The following is a 16,717-nucleotide window of genomic DNA, read 5'->3' as shown; positions in this document are numbered from 1 at the left end:
TGGAAAATGGTTGCATTTCGTGGATAATAATAAATGGCTGCCATGTGGCTTACGGGGGGAAGGAGCGATTATTGCTGGCACACACCACGTTGCACTGCACGCATGAACGGTTTAAGTGATTTTCAAACTACGCATTCTTTTTTTATTTAATACACTGCAACTATACGCCGTGACGGCATACATTAATGAATCCCTGTTTTTGTAATCGTCTTTCTTTCCAGATGGGAGACGTCGATCCGGAAACGCTTTTGGAATGGCTCTCGATGGGACAGGGCGACGAGCGTGACATGCAACTGATTGCTTTAGAGCAGCTTTGCATGCTCCTGCTCATGTCCGATAATGTAGATAGATGTTTTGAAAGGTATGTAACAGCAGATATAACATGCTGGTGCGTGTTGGACAAATCCAAACTCATCATTCCTTCCTTTACATTGCAGTTGTCCACCGAGAACGTTCCTGCCCGCGCTATGTAAAATATTCCTTGACGAGCTTGCTCCGGAAAATGTGCTGGAGGTGACTGCCCGAGCCATCACGTACTATCTGGACGTGTCCTCCGAATGCACCCGCCGCATCGTCGCAATCGATGGCGCGATCCGTGCAATCTGCAACCGGCTCGAGGTGGCCGACCTCGAAAGCCGAACTAGTCGCGATCTCGCCGAACAGTGCATCAAGGTGCTGGAGCTGATTTGCACCCGGGAAGCGGGTGCCGTGTTTGAGGGCGGTGGCCTAAACTGTGTGCTCACCTTCATCCGTGACAGCGGTTCGCAGATCCACAAGGACACGCTGCATTCGGCCATGGCGGTCGTATCGCGACTGTGCACGAAGGTCGAACCACAGGGAGCGAATGTGCAAACGTGCGTGGAGAGCCTGAGCACGCTGCTGCAGCATGAGGATCCGCTGGTAGCGGATGGCGCCTTGAAGTGCTTCGCCTCGGTTGCGGATCGATTCACACGCAAGGGTGTCGATCCAGCGCCGTTGGCTGAGTATGGGCTGGTAAAGGAACTGCTGAATCGGCTAAGCAATGCTGCCGGTGGTCCACAGATTTCATCCGGCGGTGGCACGGCAGCGATCTCCTCCAGCCTGGGAACAAACTCTTCATCACACCCGGAATCATCACCGTCAACCGCACAGCTGTCGTCGTCCGCACCGAAAACGGCGCAAGGTGCAATGGAAGCTGGCAGATCGAGCCAATCGATCGCAACTACCATATCGCTGCTGTCAACCTTGTGCCGCGGTTCGCCCTCCATCACGCACGATCTGCTGCGTTCAAACTTGCTCGAGGCGATGGAACGCGCGTTCAAAGGGGACGAACGGTGCGTGCTGGACTGTATGCGATTAGCTGACCTAATTCTGCTGTTGCTGTTCGAGGGCCGGCAGGCACTGGGACGTGTCGGTGGATCACAAGGTCAGATAGCGCCGCGGGTAAGGCGGGCCGATTCCAGCACGGAGCGTACCCACCGTCAGCTGATCGATTGCATCCGCAGCAAGGACACCGAGGCACTGATCGAATCGATCGAGTCCGGTGGTATCGATGTCAATTGCATGGATGATGTGGGGCAAACGTTGTTAAACTGGGCGTCCGCCTTCGGCACCCTAGAGATGGTGGAGTTTCTGTGTGATAAGGGAGCGGACGTAAACAAGGGACAGCGCAGCTCGTCCCTTCACTATGCGGCCTGCTTCGGGCGACCCGGTATTGCGAAGGTGCTGCTTAAGCATGGTGCAAATCCGGACCTGCGCGACGAGGACGGTAAAACACCGCTCGATAAGGCGCGTGAACGGCCGGATGAAGGCCATAGAGAGGTGGCCTCGATCTTGCAATCACCGGGTGAATGGATGATGGCGGCTACAAGGTCGGATGTGAAGTGTGGTGACAGTGGTGACGAGGCGGGTTTGGGAGAACCCCGCGGCGATCCCGAGATGGCACCGGTATATCTGAAGTTTTTCCTACCGACGTTCTGTAAAACTTTCCAAAGCACAATGCTTGCTAGCGTGCGTAGATCTAGCTTAGGTAAGTAGTGCAGCAAGTGCATGCCCCAGCTTAGTAGGAATGATATTTTTTATAACTTATTTCTGTGTTGTTTTTTTTTGTAGGACTGATCAAGAAAATGATCCAGTATGTTCAACCAGAGGTTCTTTCGAAGCTATGCTCCTCGGAGGGACTGCAAAGCTACGAGCAAAGCTTAGGCACGCTTCTAGTCGAAGTCATCGCGAGCGTACTGGACAATGAGGTATGAGCTTTGATGGAAAGTCATCTAATTCACGCTCGTTTCTAAGTTCCGTATCAACAGATTCTGCCTCATCTTTACCAACATATGGCGCGCTTTTTAAATCGGTTAATAACAATGTCCGGATCGCTGTGTGGTGAAATTATTCGAAATTATACATCGCTGAATCGTGCACCACCATATCTCGGGGCTCCGTTATCGTCGCCCGTAGAGTTCGCTTCGCAGTGTTCGAATCCATTTCCATTTCGTTGAACCGTAATGCGATACTAAAAAGGGGTTAACATTTTCCATTGTTGGCTTCCACAGATTAGCTACAGCTGGCCACCGTTGACCCAACCATCAACGTCGTCGTATCCGCCTCCTCCGCCGATCCTAACCGTGCCGCGTATTAGTTCTAGTAGTGGTAGCAATAATATCCTAACCAAACACAGCTGCGCTGAGCGGTTGAGCAAGTTTGTGCAAGCCAAGCGACAGAGGCGCAATTCTAGCAGCTACATAATACCACCGCCGCCACCGTTGCTACCGTTGACACCACCACCAATCTCGGCAAGGGCAAATCCCGACTCGGACGAAGACGCGGATGAAGAGCGGATCGGTTCCAAAAGCAATAACAATAGTAACGACACCACCAATTCTCGTAATCGCACCCAAAGCAATTGGTCAGATCTTAGCATTGCGGTAATGATAAAGTCCCCGAATTGTGTTTATTATCCTTTTACTTACATATTACCCACATATATATCCCCCAGTATAGTCGACCGCTATTTTACAGTTATTCCGTTTTATGTTACTTAACGATTTGATTGCAATAATCAAACTAAGATGGATTGGAAATATTTCACTAGTGCGCTGCTTTTTTAATATAATAATCAATTCGATCTGCCATCTGTAAATTAATACAACATTTCATAGCCATGTCTATATTCGAAAAAAAATCAACATTTCATGATAAAACCCTCCTCTGTATAGTCAACCGGTTACAGTTCTTTCTGCTGGCTAATACCAACGTAATGCACGTTTTGTTTCAGCCAGAAGTTACCATTAATACGCTTCGAATAGCATTTTCTAATAATAACTTTGTGATTTATAGTTGCTTCTGTTTAGATATTCACAAATGTCCCCTTTTCTCTTTGGTAACAAAAGCGTAAAAAAAATTGAATTAGAAACGCTTGTGTTTGTGCACAGTTTGTACCGAGCGATTGGCAATATATCGAACTCAAAAATTATGCAGCATCCCTTGTCTTTAAGAAAAATCTGGCTATGCTTTAACTTTTTACCGCTCTCCTTTCGGCGTAAGGATCCCAACGATGGATCAGACCAGTTGCTTTAAACATGCGATGATCGGTGAAATTGATTCTCTGTTGTTATTGCTTTCCTTCTTCTGCAAAGATATAGTATTGCCAGAAGTGGTTGGCCCACCACTATCTGTCACGCGCGTGTGCATGTTGATGTTGCTGCGTGTGTGTTTTTTTGACCGTTTTTTTATTGCTTTCGTGTACCAAATGTTCGTTACACGCTCCGAAGCGTTGCTGGTTTGCTAATTCCGTACTTCTTGTCTGTTTGATAATTTTGAATCCCGCAGGATGATGAAGATGGCCATCTGGTGGTGCTAACGATAGTGCAAGAGCTTATGTCAAAAACGCAAAACGATTTCCTCGATCACTTCGCGCGGTTGGGCGTTTACACGAAGGTTCAAGCGCTGATGGGTGAACCGAGCTTCGACGGTAACGACAATAATGATGTGATCAAATCGACATCTGACGACGCGAAATCTTCGGCTACCGAAGCTTCCGGTTCCGCCACCGTAACGGTAACACCGGGTGGATCCAGTGGTCCAGTAGTAGTAACCGCATCTGCCACCGGTACGACGGTACCTGTCGAGGACGCTAAGGAGATACTTCACGGAAAAGCTTACCATTGGCACGATTGGAGCATTTGCCGTGGGCGCGATTGCTTGTACGTGTGGTCGGATTCGGCTGCGTTAGAGCTTTCGAATGGATCGAACGGTTGGTTCCGGTTCATACTTGACGGCAAACTGGCGACAATGTACTCTAGTGGAAGTCCCGAGAATGGCAGTGATAGTACGGGTAAGTACCAATAGACGTAATTTCGAACTGCTAGCACTATGGCGTAAATGCTCAAACATAATGACGAAGCTATTGGGGCATGATATTAAAATGAAATCGGTCACATTCTAACAAATGGCGCTGTTCTCTTACTAATCGTTGCTTTCCGGCCTCCAGCTGCAGTGTGAAAGGTCATCTCACATAAAGATGATGCATTAGCTATTAATTTGCATCATTGTTGCAGTGCTATCACTACAATTTGGACATCTTATATATTTCTTACACATACGCTTCATGTTAACGCAACGGTTACAATTGCCTAAATGTGCACGCTTTCATTATAAACATACGCAATAAAGAAATTAATACGCGTGTACGCTTGTGATCCCACTAGACCTTATTTGGCCTTATATTTCGGTTAAATTTGTTCTTCTACTTTTTACCAAACCGTGTTATGATGCATCACATGGTTTTCCACACTTTTAGGCAAGGAAAAAGCCTCCGATCCCAACGTCCCTAATGAAGGTGAGAATTCGTTATCTGGAACAATATTTACAAAGGAAAGGACAAACATATCTTATATATTAACAGAAAGCAACAGATGAAAGAGAATAGCACATGTAGTTTTGAGCTAGAATGTGAAAAGAAATATTCACGCCAAAGAAAGTTCGTGCCTTGGTGAAGCTTATATAAATTCCCTTCTATGTTTTTGCTAGAAAATCGTGGAGAATTTCTCGAAAAACTTCAGCGTGCCCGTGCTGCCGTTCGTCAGGGTACCGTGTCGCAACCGATCTTGTCGGCGCCCAGCTTGGCACGCATAGCGGTCGGCAATTGGGTGTTGCAAAGTCAGAAAGAACATCAACTACATATCAACAATTCCGAGGGCCATCAGGTAACGATCCTGCAAGACGAACTGCCCGGCTTCATCTTCGAGAGCAACCGGGGCACAAAGCATACATTCACTGCAGAAACAACGCTGGGACCAGACTTTGCAGCCGGCTGGATAAACACGAAGAAGAAGAAAATGCGCTGCAAGGCCGAGGCACAGAAATATCAGGTATGTGGCAGAATTAAGGAACAAATGCGTAAGAATATGTAGTTACAATGAACCTTTTTGTTCTTCTGATCATTTCAGCTTAATAAATTGGCTCGTGATTTATACAACCGTTATTTCAAGGCTGCACAAGCTATACCACGAGGAGCCGTAGCGAAGCTGTCGAAGATTGTGCACCAGATCGAGATCGCCTTAGAGGAGCAGCAATCATCGCCGAAGGCCGCACTCATCTCTTGCTCAACGCAGCAGATCACTCCCAGTAGTGTCAGTGTAAGCTGGCAGGAGAAGCTTTACAACGCTTTAAACGAACTGGTACATCTGCTGAATGAAGACGGTGTGATTAGTGCGTACGAGATGTACAGTTCCGGTTTGGTGCAGGCGTTGGTGGCAGTGCTTTCTCCCAACTACTGGGACTTGGGCATGAACCGCAACAAAGCAAACAAATATCAAAAGCAACGACTATCGATCTTCAAGAAGTGTATGTACGGAGGAGAAATTAAAACAGGCCAAAACACGGCAGCTATTCTGGTGCAGAAGCTGGTTGCGGTGCTGGAAAGCATCGAGAAGCTGCCGGTGTATATGTACGATTCCCCGGGCGGTAGTTATGGACTGCAAATATTGACGAAGAAGCTTAGCTTCCGGTTGGAGCGGGCGACCTGCGAACAGACACTGTTCGATCGGACTGGTCGTAACCTTAAGATGGAACCGTTGGCAACCGTGGGACATTTGAATAAGTATCTGCTGAAGATGGTCGCTAAGCAGTGGTACGATATGGAGCGTTCATCGTTTCTATATCTACGCAAGATGAAGGAAGCGAAATCGGGTACGATGCAGTTCCGGCATCGTCATGATTTCGATGAAAACGGTATCATCTACTACATCGGTACGAATGGAAAGACGCTCGAGTGGGTCAATCCGGCTCAGTACGGTCTGGTGACCGTGACGAGCAGCGAAGGCAAACAGCTGCCGTACGGTAAGCTAGAGGATATCTTGTCGCGCGACAGTGTCAGTGTAAATTGTCACACGAAGGACAACAAGAAGTCGTGGTTCGCGATCGATCTGGGAATATTCATTATTCCGACGGCGTACACGCTTCGGCATGCCCGTGGCTACGGTCGTTCAGCGCTGCGAAACTGGCTGTTCCAGATGTCGAAGGATGGCGTCAACTGGGTCACAATGCTAACTCACACGGACGACAAAAGTCTCGCAGAACCAGGCAGCACGTGTACATGGCCAATCGACTGTTCCGCCGACGAGCAGCAAGGCTACCGGCATGTACGCATTCATCAAAACGGGCGCAACGCATCCGGCCAGACACATTATCTGAGCCTCAGTGGGTTCGAAATCTACGGCAAGGTGATGTCGGTGTGCGAGGACATGGATAAAACGGCAGCCAAAGAGAACGAGGCCAAGTTGCGCAAAGAGCGACGTCAAGTTCGTTCGCAGCTCAAGTACATCACCGATGGAGCGCGTGTAATTCGCGGTGTCGACTGGCACTGGGACGATCAGGACGGAAATCCTCCCGGGGAGGGTACGGTTATCGCGGAGATCCATAATGGTTGGATAGACGTGAAGTGGGACCATGGTATGCGCAATTCTTACCGTATGGGAGCTGAGGGCAAGTACGATTTGAAGCTGGCCAATGTCGATGGACTGGTAGGTGGAGGGTACGATTTGCACAACAGCGGCATTTCCGTAACGACGGTTGGCGGCAGTGGAAACAATAATCAGTTTTCATCTTCCGCCAACGTGCAATGTGAGGTGGATGGTGCTGTATCCGGCAAGAAGAAGATCTACGACAAGTCGCTGAATGTGTTGACCAGCCGGAAATCAAGTTCGACACCTAGTCTGCCGGATGCGACAACCGAAAACCGATCGTCCGTTGCCTCTACCGAACAGGCAACGTCAGCCGACAACCTGTCCTGGAAGCAGGCGGTAGAAGTGATCACGGAGAATGTTCTTTCTTCGGCTCGCTCAGATCTAGCTACGGTCGGTAGTGGCGGTAGCAGCAATGATCTGTCCTCATCGGTGGTAACTTCCGGCGCCGGTGGTGGCAACAATCAAGAAGTATCCGTCACGGTACATTCATCGTTGAGCGAACGTGGTAACAATATTCCCGATCTGTCCCAAATTAACAGCAGCACGTCGATGTTGGTATCGGACTTGGCCACCATTACGGAGAATCTGTCTCTGTCGGATGGTCCGACAAAACAGAGTGCTGCAGCAACGTCGTCTACTGGCACCGGTCAGCAGTTTGTGAGCAACATTAGCGGCAACAGTGGATCCGGTGTTCCCGTTCTGATGGGATCCTCGTCCTCATCCTCCTCATCTTCGTCAACGGAGGAAAATAACAAAACGAACAACATCAACGAAACGAATAATAAAATCAATTTAACCAGCGGCAGTGGCGGCAGCAGTGTTGCCAGCGGCAGTAGTGCATCCAGCGGAAAGACCGGTCTATCCTACCTACAGACAAGGTTGGACATGATGGGGAAAATGCGCGAAGGTGTAGACATGCTTCGAAACAACACGAACAATTTTCTCTCCTCGGAGCTGCTCACCCAAACGAATCTGCTTTCGTCCGTCAAGATTGCGTTTCCACCAATTCCGCCGACTACCGGCTCCGCGGGGAGCGGGGTTAGTGGAGGAGCATCGTACGGAAATAGCATTTTTGTGGCAAGTACAAGCACCGGCACAAACTCGGCGGCACCATCAGCGATGGCTTCAACGGGCGCTAAAACACCTTCGGATAAGTTCGATGTGAAGTTCAACAATACCGCCTCGTCGAATGGTTCGAATGTTTCTGTGAACACGTTTAAGAAGGTTCTGAACGAAGCAAAGCAGTTCTCGTCTGCGACCGATTCATCATCTACCGGAGGACGTGATGCGACGAATAATTTGAAGAACAACATAGTGGTGGTTGGATCAACGGAAACGGTTCTGGGAGCTTCCCAGGATGATCCTAATGCAGACTGTCTGCTGGGATCCGTGTCCGGTAGCGATGGCGTAAATGTGGTCCCCGTAGTGGTGCCCTCTTCGAATCCGATGAGCGTGAGCGTACCGAATCTGACGAGTAGCGGCAATGGCAGCAACAACCATCAGCATCATCACCACACGCATCACCATCACCACCACCATCATCATCCGGACAGTGCATCAACGATGCAGAACGAAGTCCAAACACCACCACCGGGACTGTTGGAAACTTTCGCCGCTATTGCACGTCGTCGAACGTCTGGAAGTGGTTCGAATTCCGTAACCAACGCCAATAATAACAATGAGAACAACAACGCCTCATCAAATCCGTCGTCATCGTCCACCTCTTCACAGCAGACAGTGCCGATCAATAATCAGCTGATCAGCAGCGGTGGCAGTGGAGCGCTCGTTGGCGGTGTAATGCAAAACAATAGCAACTTTTTCCCGCGGGGTCCAAATTCGGTTACGAGCCTCGTGAAGTTGGCTTTATCCACGCACACCGGGCTGCTTAGCACGGCCCAAAGTTACCCGAGCCTGTTCAGTTCCACCTCGAACAACAACACATCGTCCGGACCGGGCGGAGGCGGTAATAGTGGCGGTGGGAACAACAACAACACCAACAATATGGTTGGAGTTGGTCAGGTTAATCCACTGAACCCTGCCCTGACCATGAGCTTAACCTCAACCTCAAGCGATAGTGAGCAGGTGTCGTTGGAGGACTTTTTGGAGCAATGCCGCGCACCGACACTGCTCGGCGATCTGGAAGACGACGAAGACATCGAGGATGAGAATGATGACGATGAAAACGAAGACGAATATGAGGAGGTTGGCAACACGTTGCTGCAGGTGATGGTATCTCGCAATCTGCTTTCGTTCATGGAAGAGAGAACTTTCGAGAGTCGGCTACCGACGGCAGGGAAACGAAAATCCTGGGATGATGAGTTTGTGCTGAAACGTCAGTTTTCCGCACTCATACCTGCGTTTGACCCACGTCCCGGCAAGACCAATGTCAATCAGACGAGCGATCTCGATATTCCGGCACCGGGAACCAGCGGTGGACGAGCTGCCCAGGATGCGGTAGATCCAACGGAACCTTCTTCATCTGGCAAGGGTGCTAATGTGCTGGAACAGCAGGAAAGCCATGCGACGATGTCGTCATTACCGCAGCCAACGCTGTCACTGATTTTGCGCGGTCCAAACATTAATGGAGTGAACGATGTTGAGGTTGATCTGACACACTCGGACTGGACGATTTTCCGCGCCGTACAGGAGCTGATGCTACAGACGTCTATGCCCAAGCAGGATAAGTTCCGCAAAATCTGGCAACCAACGTACACGATCATCTACCGAGAGGCTACCCCCGGGTCGTCTTCTTCGCTGTTAGCTGGCGGAAAGGAAGACTTCAGTAGCGGAGAAGAAGGTCGTGCTACACCGATCATCTCGCTCTATTCCCAGCGCAGCCACGGTTCGACATTATCTCCGAGCTCACCCATTCCCGGAACACCGTCCATTACCGGTGCTGCAGGTCCCAGCAGCGGTGGAGCTTTGTCCGCACCGGCATCGTGCGGCAATCAGCAGTACTGTTCGGTGGAGGACGTACTACAGCTACTGTCGCAGCTGAACAGCATCAACCAATCGCTAGCCTCCGCGCCGACCAACAACGACAAAAATTTGATACCGGACGTGGAATCCCATTACCTAAACCCAGAGGTATTTATGAGCAAGAAGATTACGAACAAGCTGCAGCAGCAGATCCAGGATCCGCTCGTCCTTTCCAGCGGTAGCTTGCCAAAGTGGTGCGAAGAATACAACCAGAGCTGTCCGTTCCTGTTTCCGTTCGAGACACGCCAACTGTACTTTAGCTGCACGGCGTTCGGTGCGTCGCGCAGTATCGTATGGTTGCAATCGCAGCGTGACGTTAGTCTGGAGCGTCAGCGAGCGCCGGGTCTTAGTCCACGGCATGCCGACCAACAGGAGTTCCGTGTCGGACGGCTAAAGCATGAACGTGTGAAGGTACCACGGGGAGAGAATCTGCTCGACTGGGCCCAGCAGGTGATGCGGGTGCACTGCAATCGAAAGTCAGTGCTAGAGGTGGAGTTTGTCGGAGAGGAAGGTACCGGTTTGGGACCGACGCTCGAATTCTACGCGCTCGTGGCGGCTGAGCTGCAACGCAGCGATCTCGGCATGTGGCTGTGCGACGACGAAGAACCGAAACTGATCGAGGACGAGATCGACCTTGGCGAGGGTAGCAAACCGGTCGGGTATTATGTGCGGCGTTCGACCGGTCTCTTTCCGGCACCGTTACCACAGGATTCGGATATCTGCGAATATGTGTCCAACTACTTCTGGTTCCTAGGCGTGTTTTTGGCGAAAGTGTTGCAGGACAACCGGTTGGTCGATTTGCCCTTGTCCAACAGTTTCCTGCAGCTGCTCAGCCACAGTCGCTCGATATCTCGCGGTGCCTCCAGCCATTCGCTGTTTGGCGGTGTTAAATCGGGCGTAAGCGATGACATTATGATCTCGTCCATCATGTCGGAGGAAAGCGATCGCGACCGTGATCTGCTGGTGGACTCGTACCAGTCCAAGATGGCGACCAGTGATGGTGCGTGGTACGATGGTATACTGTCGCAGGAGAACCTGCAGGAGATTGACCCGATACGGTACCAATTCCTGCGGGAGCTGCAGGAGCTGGTGCAGCAGAAGCAAAACATCGAGCAGAACGATATGCTCAGCTCGGAGGAAAAGCTCCAGCAGATCAGTGAGTTGAAGCTAAACACCAAAACGGGCTGTGTGGCGCTGGAGGATCTGGCGCTTACCTTTACCTATCTGCCGAGCTCGAAGAACTACGACTATGCGTCGGCCGATCTGATACCGAACGGGTCGAACATTGATGTGACGATTAACAACGTGGAGGAGTACTGCAATCTGACGATTGCGTTCTGCCTGCAGGAAGGCATCGCCCGCCAACTTGCCGCATTCCATCGCGGGTTCTGTGAGGTATTTTCGTTGAACAAGCTGGCCGCATTCACGCCGGATGAGATACGCAAGATGCTGTGCGGTGAACAGAATCCTGAATGGACGCGCGAAGACATCATGACCTACACCGAACCGAAGCTAGGATATACCAAGGAAAGGTAAGAATTGGTTTTTATTTACCCTTTGGAACTTTATCAGTAATATTGTTTGCATTTCCGTTTTTCGGTGCATAGTCCTGGTTTCCTGCGCTTTGTCAACGTGCTGATGGGCATGAATGGATCGGAAAGGAAAGCGTTCCTTCAGTTTACCACCGGTTGCAGCAGTCTACCGCCCGGTGGTTTGGCAAATCTGCATCCACGTCTCACGGTGGTGCGCAAGGTGGATGCTGGCGAGGGTTCCTATCCGTCGGTCAACACCTGCGTACACTATCTTAAGCTGCCGGACTACCCGAACGAGCAGATCCTTCGCGAGCGTCTGCTGACGGCCACCAAGGAGAAAGGGTTCCATCTAAACTAAATCAAATCTGTGTTGTTATGAAATGTTGTTTGTAGTGTTTTGCGAAACAGAGCTAGGTTGCGAAAATGACTGATCGGATAAAAGAGGAGGAGTAAAAGGGAAATGGGTGAGTGTGTTAAGGAAAGTTGCGTGTGTGTATTTTTAGCATAAGAGCGAATATGAAGATATAAGCAACGATCAGACAGAAATGGTTAGATGCAAAGGAATTCAATTCAATATTTTAACTCACAACACTTCGTTCCGCCTGATCCGGCTAAAGATGTTATAATATTAGTAGTCATGCACACACACACATACCCAACAGCAGTTCACCATTAATCCCTCTCTCACGGTAGTAGCTTGTGTCGTTTAAGCAAATTCGAAAGCGATAAATATTGTACGAAAAAAAAGAAGAAACAACTAGTTCTTTTGTTCGTGAAGATATTTGCACGCCCCATGCAAACCGCGTACCGATTCAAAAGGACGATATGATACAATTATTTCAACCACGGTAGGATAAAAATAATATTAGGTTAAAAGGCTAGAGAACAAAAAATCCATCAGAGATGCAAATCCGTTCCTCTTTGCGTTATACACACCATATAAGGTCCTTCGGCACTATCTTATCTACTGCCCACACACAATGCTACCTTCTTGCTATCTTCTAACAAAAAAAACGTAGTTTTCTGTATGAATGCGTGTATGTTTCTGTAGTGTGTTAAGGTTGTGCGTGCCTGTGTTGAAAGCGTATGGATGTGATGAAATTATAGTTAGTTTCGGATGGATGGAAAACTGAAAGCTTTTTCATCTCTGCCGGATTCTACGCCCGTGAATAGATAGAAAACAAACGCAACCAACTAACAAAACCCTATAAAGCGATAATAACTTTACGGTGTGAAGATCTGTAAGTGGTGGATGATAGGGGATGATAGGTACGAAGGAGTAAATGGACGGTGGAATGGGGAGAGGGCAAAGAATATGGTACTAACTATGAGTTTTTCTGTTTGTGATTGATTATTACATAAAATGTTACAACACCGGAATGCGAGTTTACGATGGATATAAAAAAACCCTCCCGAGTGCTTGTGTAGTGGTGTTGTATGTGAGCTGTTTGACCAAGGCGTTATTAGAGGTGCACGCCTGTGTTGTATGTGTGCAGAAAATGGGAAAAAAGGGCACATCGGTTTGGTTTCATGTGTGTGTGTGTGTGAGTGCGCTCCCCTGAGACACCATTGACTAAATTCATAAGTAACGAATATGTAGCTAGTTCCGGCACTCTGTTACTGCGTACGGTGTCCCCAACTCTGTATATAACCAAACTCATTCTTATGTGCTGCGGGGAGGGAGGAATTATTTGCCTTTGCCCCCCTTTAAAAATTTGAAACCATTTAGCAAAAGTTAGTGCAAAATGTACACTAAATCACGCGTTTTTTTCCGTGCACACGTGACACGTGTCCGTTTGTCCCGCCCGAAAAGGGGGCGGGTGTGTGTGTGTGTGTGGAATTGAAGTTTTCATTAAAAGAAGAAATATAATATACCCTATATAAATTAATATATATATATATATATATTAGTATTCCTTGGATGGATATGGTTCACAGTGGGCAAAAATGGCGAGTGAGTGGCGTAGCAAATGAGCAAATACAAATCTAGTACGCAAGAAATAGAATGGAACGTTTCATAGTAAGTAGGACTGTTTAGGAAAGAATAGAACCACAATGCGACAAAGAGTGAAAGAAAAGGAGAAAAATGTTATAGAGATGATTGTGAGGAACACATTAAAGGAAAGGAACAGAATATTGATTATAAAACTATTCACAGAAGATGAAACACAATTCATTAATGCAGATGCTCTACACACTAAAATCTTTAACCACACACACACACACACACACACACATACACTCAGTCTTGTTGCGTGAATTCAAGATTCTACAGACATACAGCCCCACAACATACTTAAAAAGCTCCTATAATACACGAATTATATGCGAGGATAGTAAGGCAACAATAAAATTAAAAAAAAAAACTAGTAAAATACATCCAAACTCTAGTGTTGCTCTTGTTTTTGGCACATCAGTGTCACATCATAATTGAACGCATTATTGACTTTTGAAACATATTTTTAAAACCCGCTGTGTTTCTTAACGACGAAATGGTCGAGAGAAAATGGACTGCGGGTGCCCGACCGGCTTCGCGGTGTGGCCGGTTTTCTTCTCGTTGTTTAAAAATAAACCGTCGCCAAGTTTTCCCGTTCCGATTTTACTCCACACTACTCAACCCCAACACAGTAGTGGGAAAATGGCTTATGATTTTTTAACCTTTTCCCTTCGGCTTCTTCTTTGTTCGCTGAGTGGTTGCTACGGTACTAAAAGAGGTTAAACATTTATTACCTTCAACGGAGATAACATGCGATCCGTACGAACAATTAGATTTCGAATCGTTACATGGACATACTTGCGATACCGACACACGAACACAATGCGTTGCCGTGTTTCCACCTTGTTTCATAATTTATTTTTCTTTTTTCATTATTACATCGATTGGCGAACGTGAAAAATATTTACTCTTGCTCACGAACAAACTAACGGTGAGTATACGCGCGTTCACAAGTGGAGAGTAAAATACAGTGAAGTGCATAAATAGTGGACATTACGAGGTGAATATGTTTCGATATGGTGATGTTTGCTTCAATAGCTTTTTTTACAAAAGCATCTTTTCCACTTCTCCTTTCCGATGCTGAACCTGGGTCGGAACGTTTCTTTCAGAGTTTACTTTAGATTTAAGCATCAGTTTATCGGCAGAACAACAATCTCAAGAGGGTTTTTTTCACCCGTAGCCGGATAGCCAGTTCTGCGTACGGAGGATTGGCCCGGTTGGGATTTTGGACCGGTCCTGTCGTCTGAAGATCGACGCCGCTACCAAACACACCACCGGGCCCAAAGAATATGCTTAGGAATATGCTTAATGAATGTTTTGAGAAGAGTCATTCATATAAATCTTTTGAGAAAAGTCATTCAATTCATAACCCAAAAATGAAATAGTTCGTTTAGTGTCTCAACAGTTTGTCTGCCAGTAGTTGACGCAGGTGGAAATTAGTTTGTGCTTGAAGCGTTGTGATGATATCCCGAAAGTCAAACGCTTCGCAGTTAGCGTTTAGTTCAGTAGACATGTGGAGCATTGGGTCGGACTGACCAGCATTGGAACGGGATTGTACTGTATGTAAGCTGTCCGTAGACCTCTGTAAATTCCAAATTTACTACCATTAAAGTGTAATAATCACTCCTCTTAAATTAAGCTTAAAATAGCGCCATAAATACAAATTCAACACTACAAAATTCAACTATTAGCCCACAGCAAACTAGATAACTGTCAGTAGTTGTTTAATATCATAAACTGCCAGTGTAGCTTTTTTGGTATGCAGCACTGTAACTGGAACGCAAGAGCGGGCGAGAGAGAGAGAGAGAGAGAGAGAGAGCATACGAAAGAGAAACGACGGTGGGGGTATACGAATTCGCACGAAAAAACGAGAGCGCCGCCTGCCACTAGATCTCTTCACGCCGTACACTCAATTAAGTATTTCGCGTTCCTTCAAGCGGATGGTGGTGTGCTGCATTTACTACGATTAGGAAGTTTTTGCCTTTTTTGTGCATAATATTTTCCACCTGCAATAAGGAACGTTCCGTTTATTATCCGGCATTTCGTTCCGTTTGTGTGTATCTGTGTGTGTGTTTATCATTTCCTTTTAAAAGTCAGTTGCTGTGTAATCGTAGAAAAAATGGTAAGCCCTTCGCTGTAATATTAACAACCGCGTGAATTTCCGTCCCGACCGAATGTGATAAGGCAGGGAGAATTGGTCGAATGAAAAATATGGCGTACTATTTAAAACACACGGAGCAAAAATCGAAAGCACGGAATTGAATAACACGTCGGAAAAGTTAGTCACAATGGGGAGAGCTCGTATTGTGAAAGTGTACCGTCCGGATTTTGTTGGCGTAGTGATGGAAACTGAGCAAAAAGAAACGAAACCCTTCATGGCCTCCTGCGAGAAGATGACGATGCATCCATTACCGTCCATTGCGTTGTGACTGAACCGTTTGGTGTGGAAAATTCCCTTTTCGGAAGGATGTAAATCACGCCCTGTCCACGGTCACCTTCGGACAGGAACCGTGGTTGGTCGGTTCTGATTAGATGGTGTGTACCGTGTAAATGGAGACACAGCCGGCAATCTCTGGTTCATTCCGCTTCCCCCAACAGACACGTACCCGCTGTTCTTCTACGGTTGGAGCATTATCTGTCAAATTTCGTTGATCCGTTTGGGTACCCTTTGGCCCCTGTGGCAGTGCCAACAAAACAACGCACTAACCTGTCAACAACATTTTGCTCCGATAATCGTTGGAAGCTGTTTGTTTCATCACCATTTCGCTGCGCTGATGGCGGGTGCAGAGATTAAAACGCTCTAAAATCCACTTATCATCAACCCCCAAGTACGCGCGCCGGCGTTCGTTCTGTGTTGAATGTAGAAAGAATGAAAATAATTACTTTATGTAATACACGGGAGAGAGTCTTTGAATTGACCTTTTTTTTTTTGTCCTGCTCGCACACACCCGCTCGTTCTTTCTCTCTTTCTCCAAGAAATTTCGCGATATGTCATTGTCGTCATTGAATGCCGCACACCTTCCACAAACGCCGTCGGTGGTGTGTCGTATTTATTGCTGTTATTTTTACGACCTACGAAGTACCGCTCCATTCAACTTTTATTTTTCGTTTTTGATTCGCTAATCAAGCAACGAATCTGGCCACACAGGAACCACCATTTTATTTTGTCTCTTTTTGTCTTCCGGAATATGTGACTCGAATGGGTTCAATGTTTTCAAGGGCAAACGATAATTAGGAGGTGTGCTTTGATGGGATGAAGCTGTTGG

The 16,717-nt window shown here is 47.6% G+C and overlaps 1 protein-coding gene across 1 annotated transcript; it reads left to right on the top strand.

Moving 5' to 3' along the window:
- Positions 1-221: 221 nt before the first annotated feature.
- On the top strand, positions 222-11,813 carry LOC128710779 (E3 ubiquitin-protein ligase Ufd4). Its single transcript, XM_053805631.1, has 14 exons — positions 222-361; positions 438-2,008; positions 2,092-2,228; positions 3,808-4,312; positions 5,008-5,348; positions 5,427-7,012; positions 7,061-7,094; positions 7,131-7,678; positions 7,751-8,418; positions 8,491-8,653; positions 8,720-9,398; positions 9,489-9,688; positions 9,782-11,455; positions 11,531-11,813. Exons 1-14 carry the CDS (start codon positions 222-224, stop codon positions 11,811-11,813), a joined length of 8,529 nt encoding a protein of 2,842 aa, XP_053661606.1.
- The last annotated feature ends 4,904 nt before the right edge of the window (positions 11,814-16,717 follow it).

Source organism: Anopheles marshallii, chromosome 3 (assembly GCF_943734725.1).
Source record: "Anopheles marshallii chromosome 3, idAnoMarsDA_429_01, whole genome shotgun sequence".
Lineage (NCBI taxonomy): Eukaryota > Metazoa > Arthropoda > Insecta > Diptera > Culicidae > Anopheles > Anopheles marshallii.
This window is presented reverse-complemented; position numbering and strand designations above follow the sequence as displayed.

Coding starts and splice junctions, on each gene's coding strand:
- LOC128710779 (XM_053805631.1), top strand. CDS start 222: ATGGGAGACGTCGATCCGGAAACGCTTTTGGAATGGCTCTCGATGGGA. Junction 4,313..5,007: donor GAATGGCAGTGATAGTACGG/GTAAGTACCAAT, acceptor TGTTTTTGCTAG/AAAATCGTGGAGAATTTCTC. Junction 9,399..9,488: donor GACGAGCTGCCCAGGATGCG/GTAGATCCAACG, acceptor TCATTACCGCAG/CCAACGCTGTCACTGATTTT.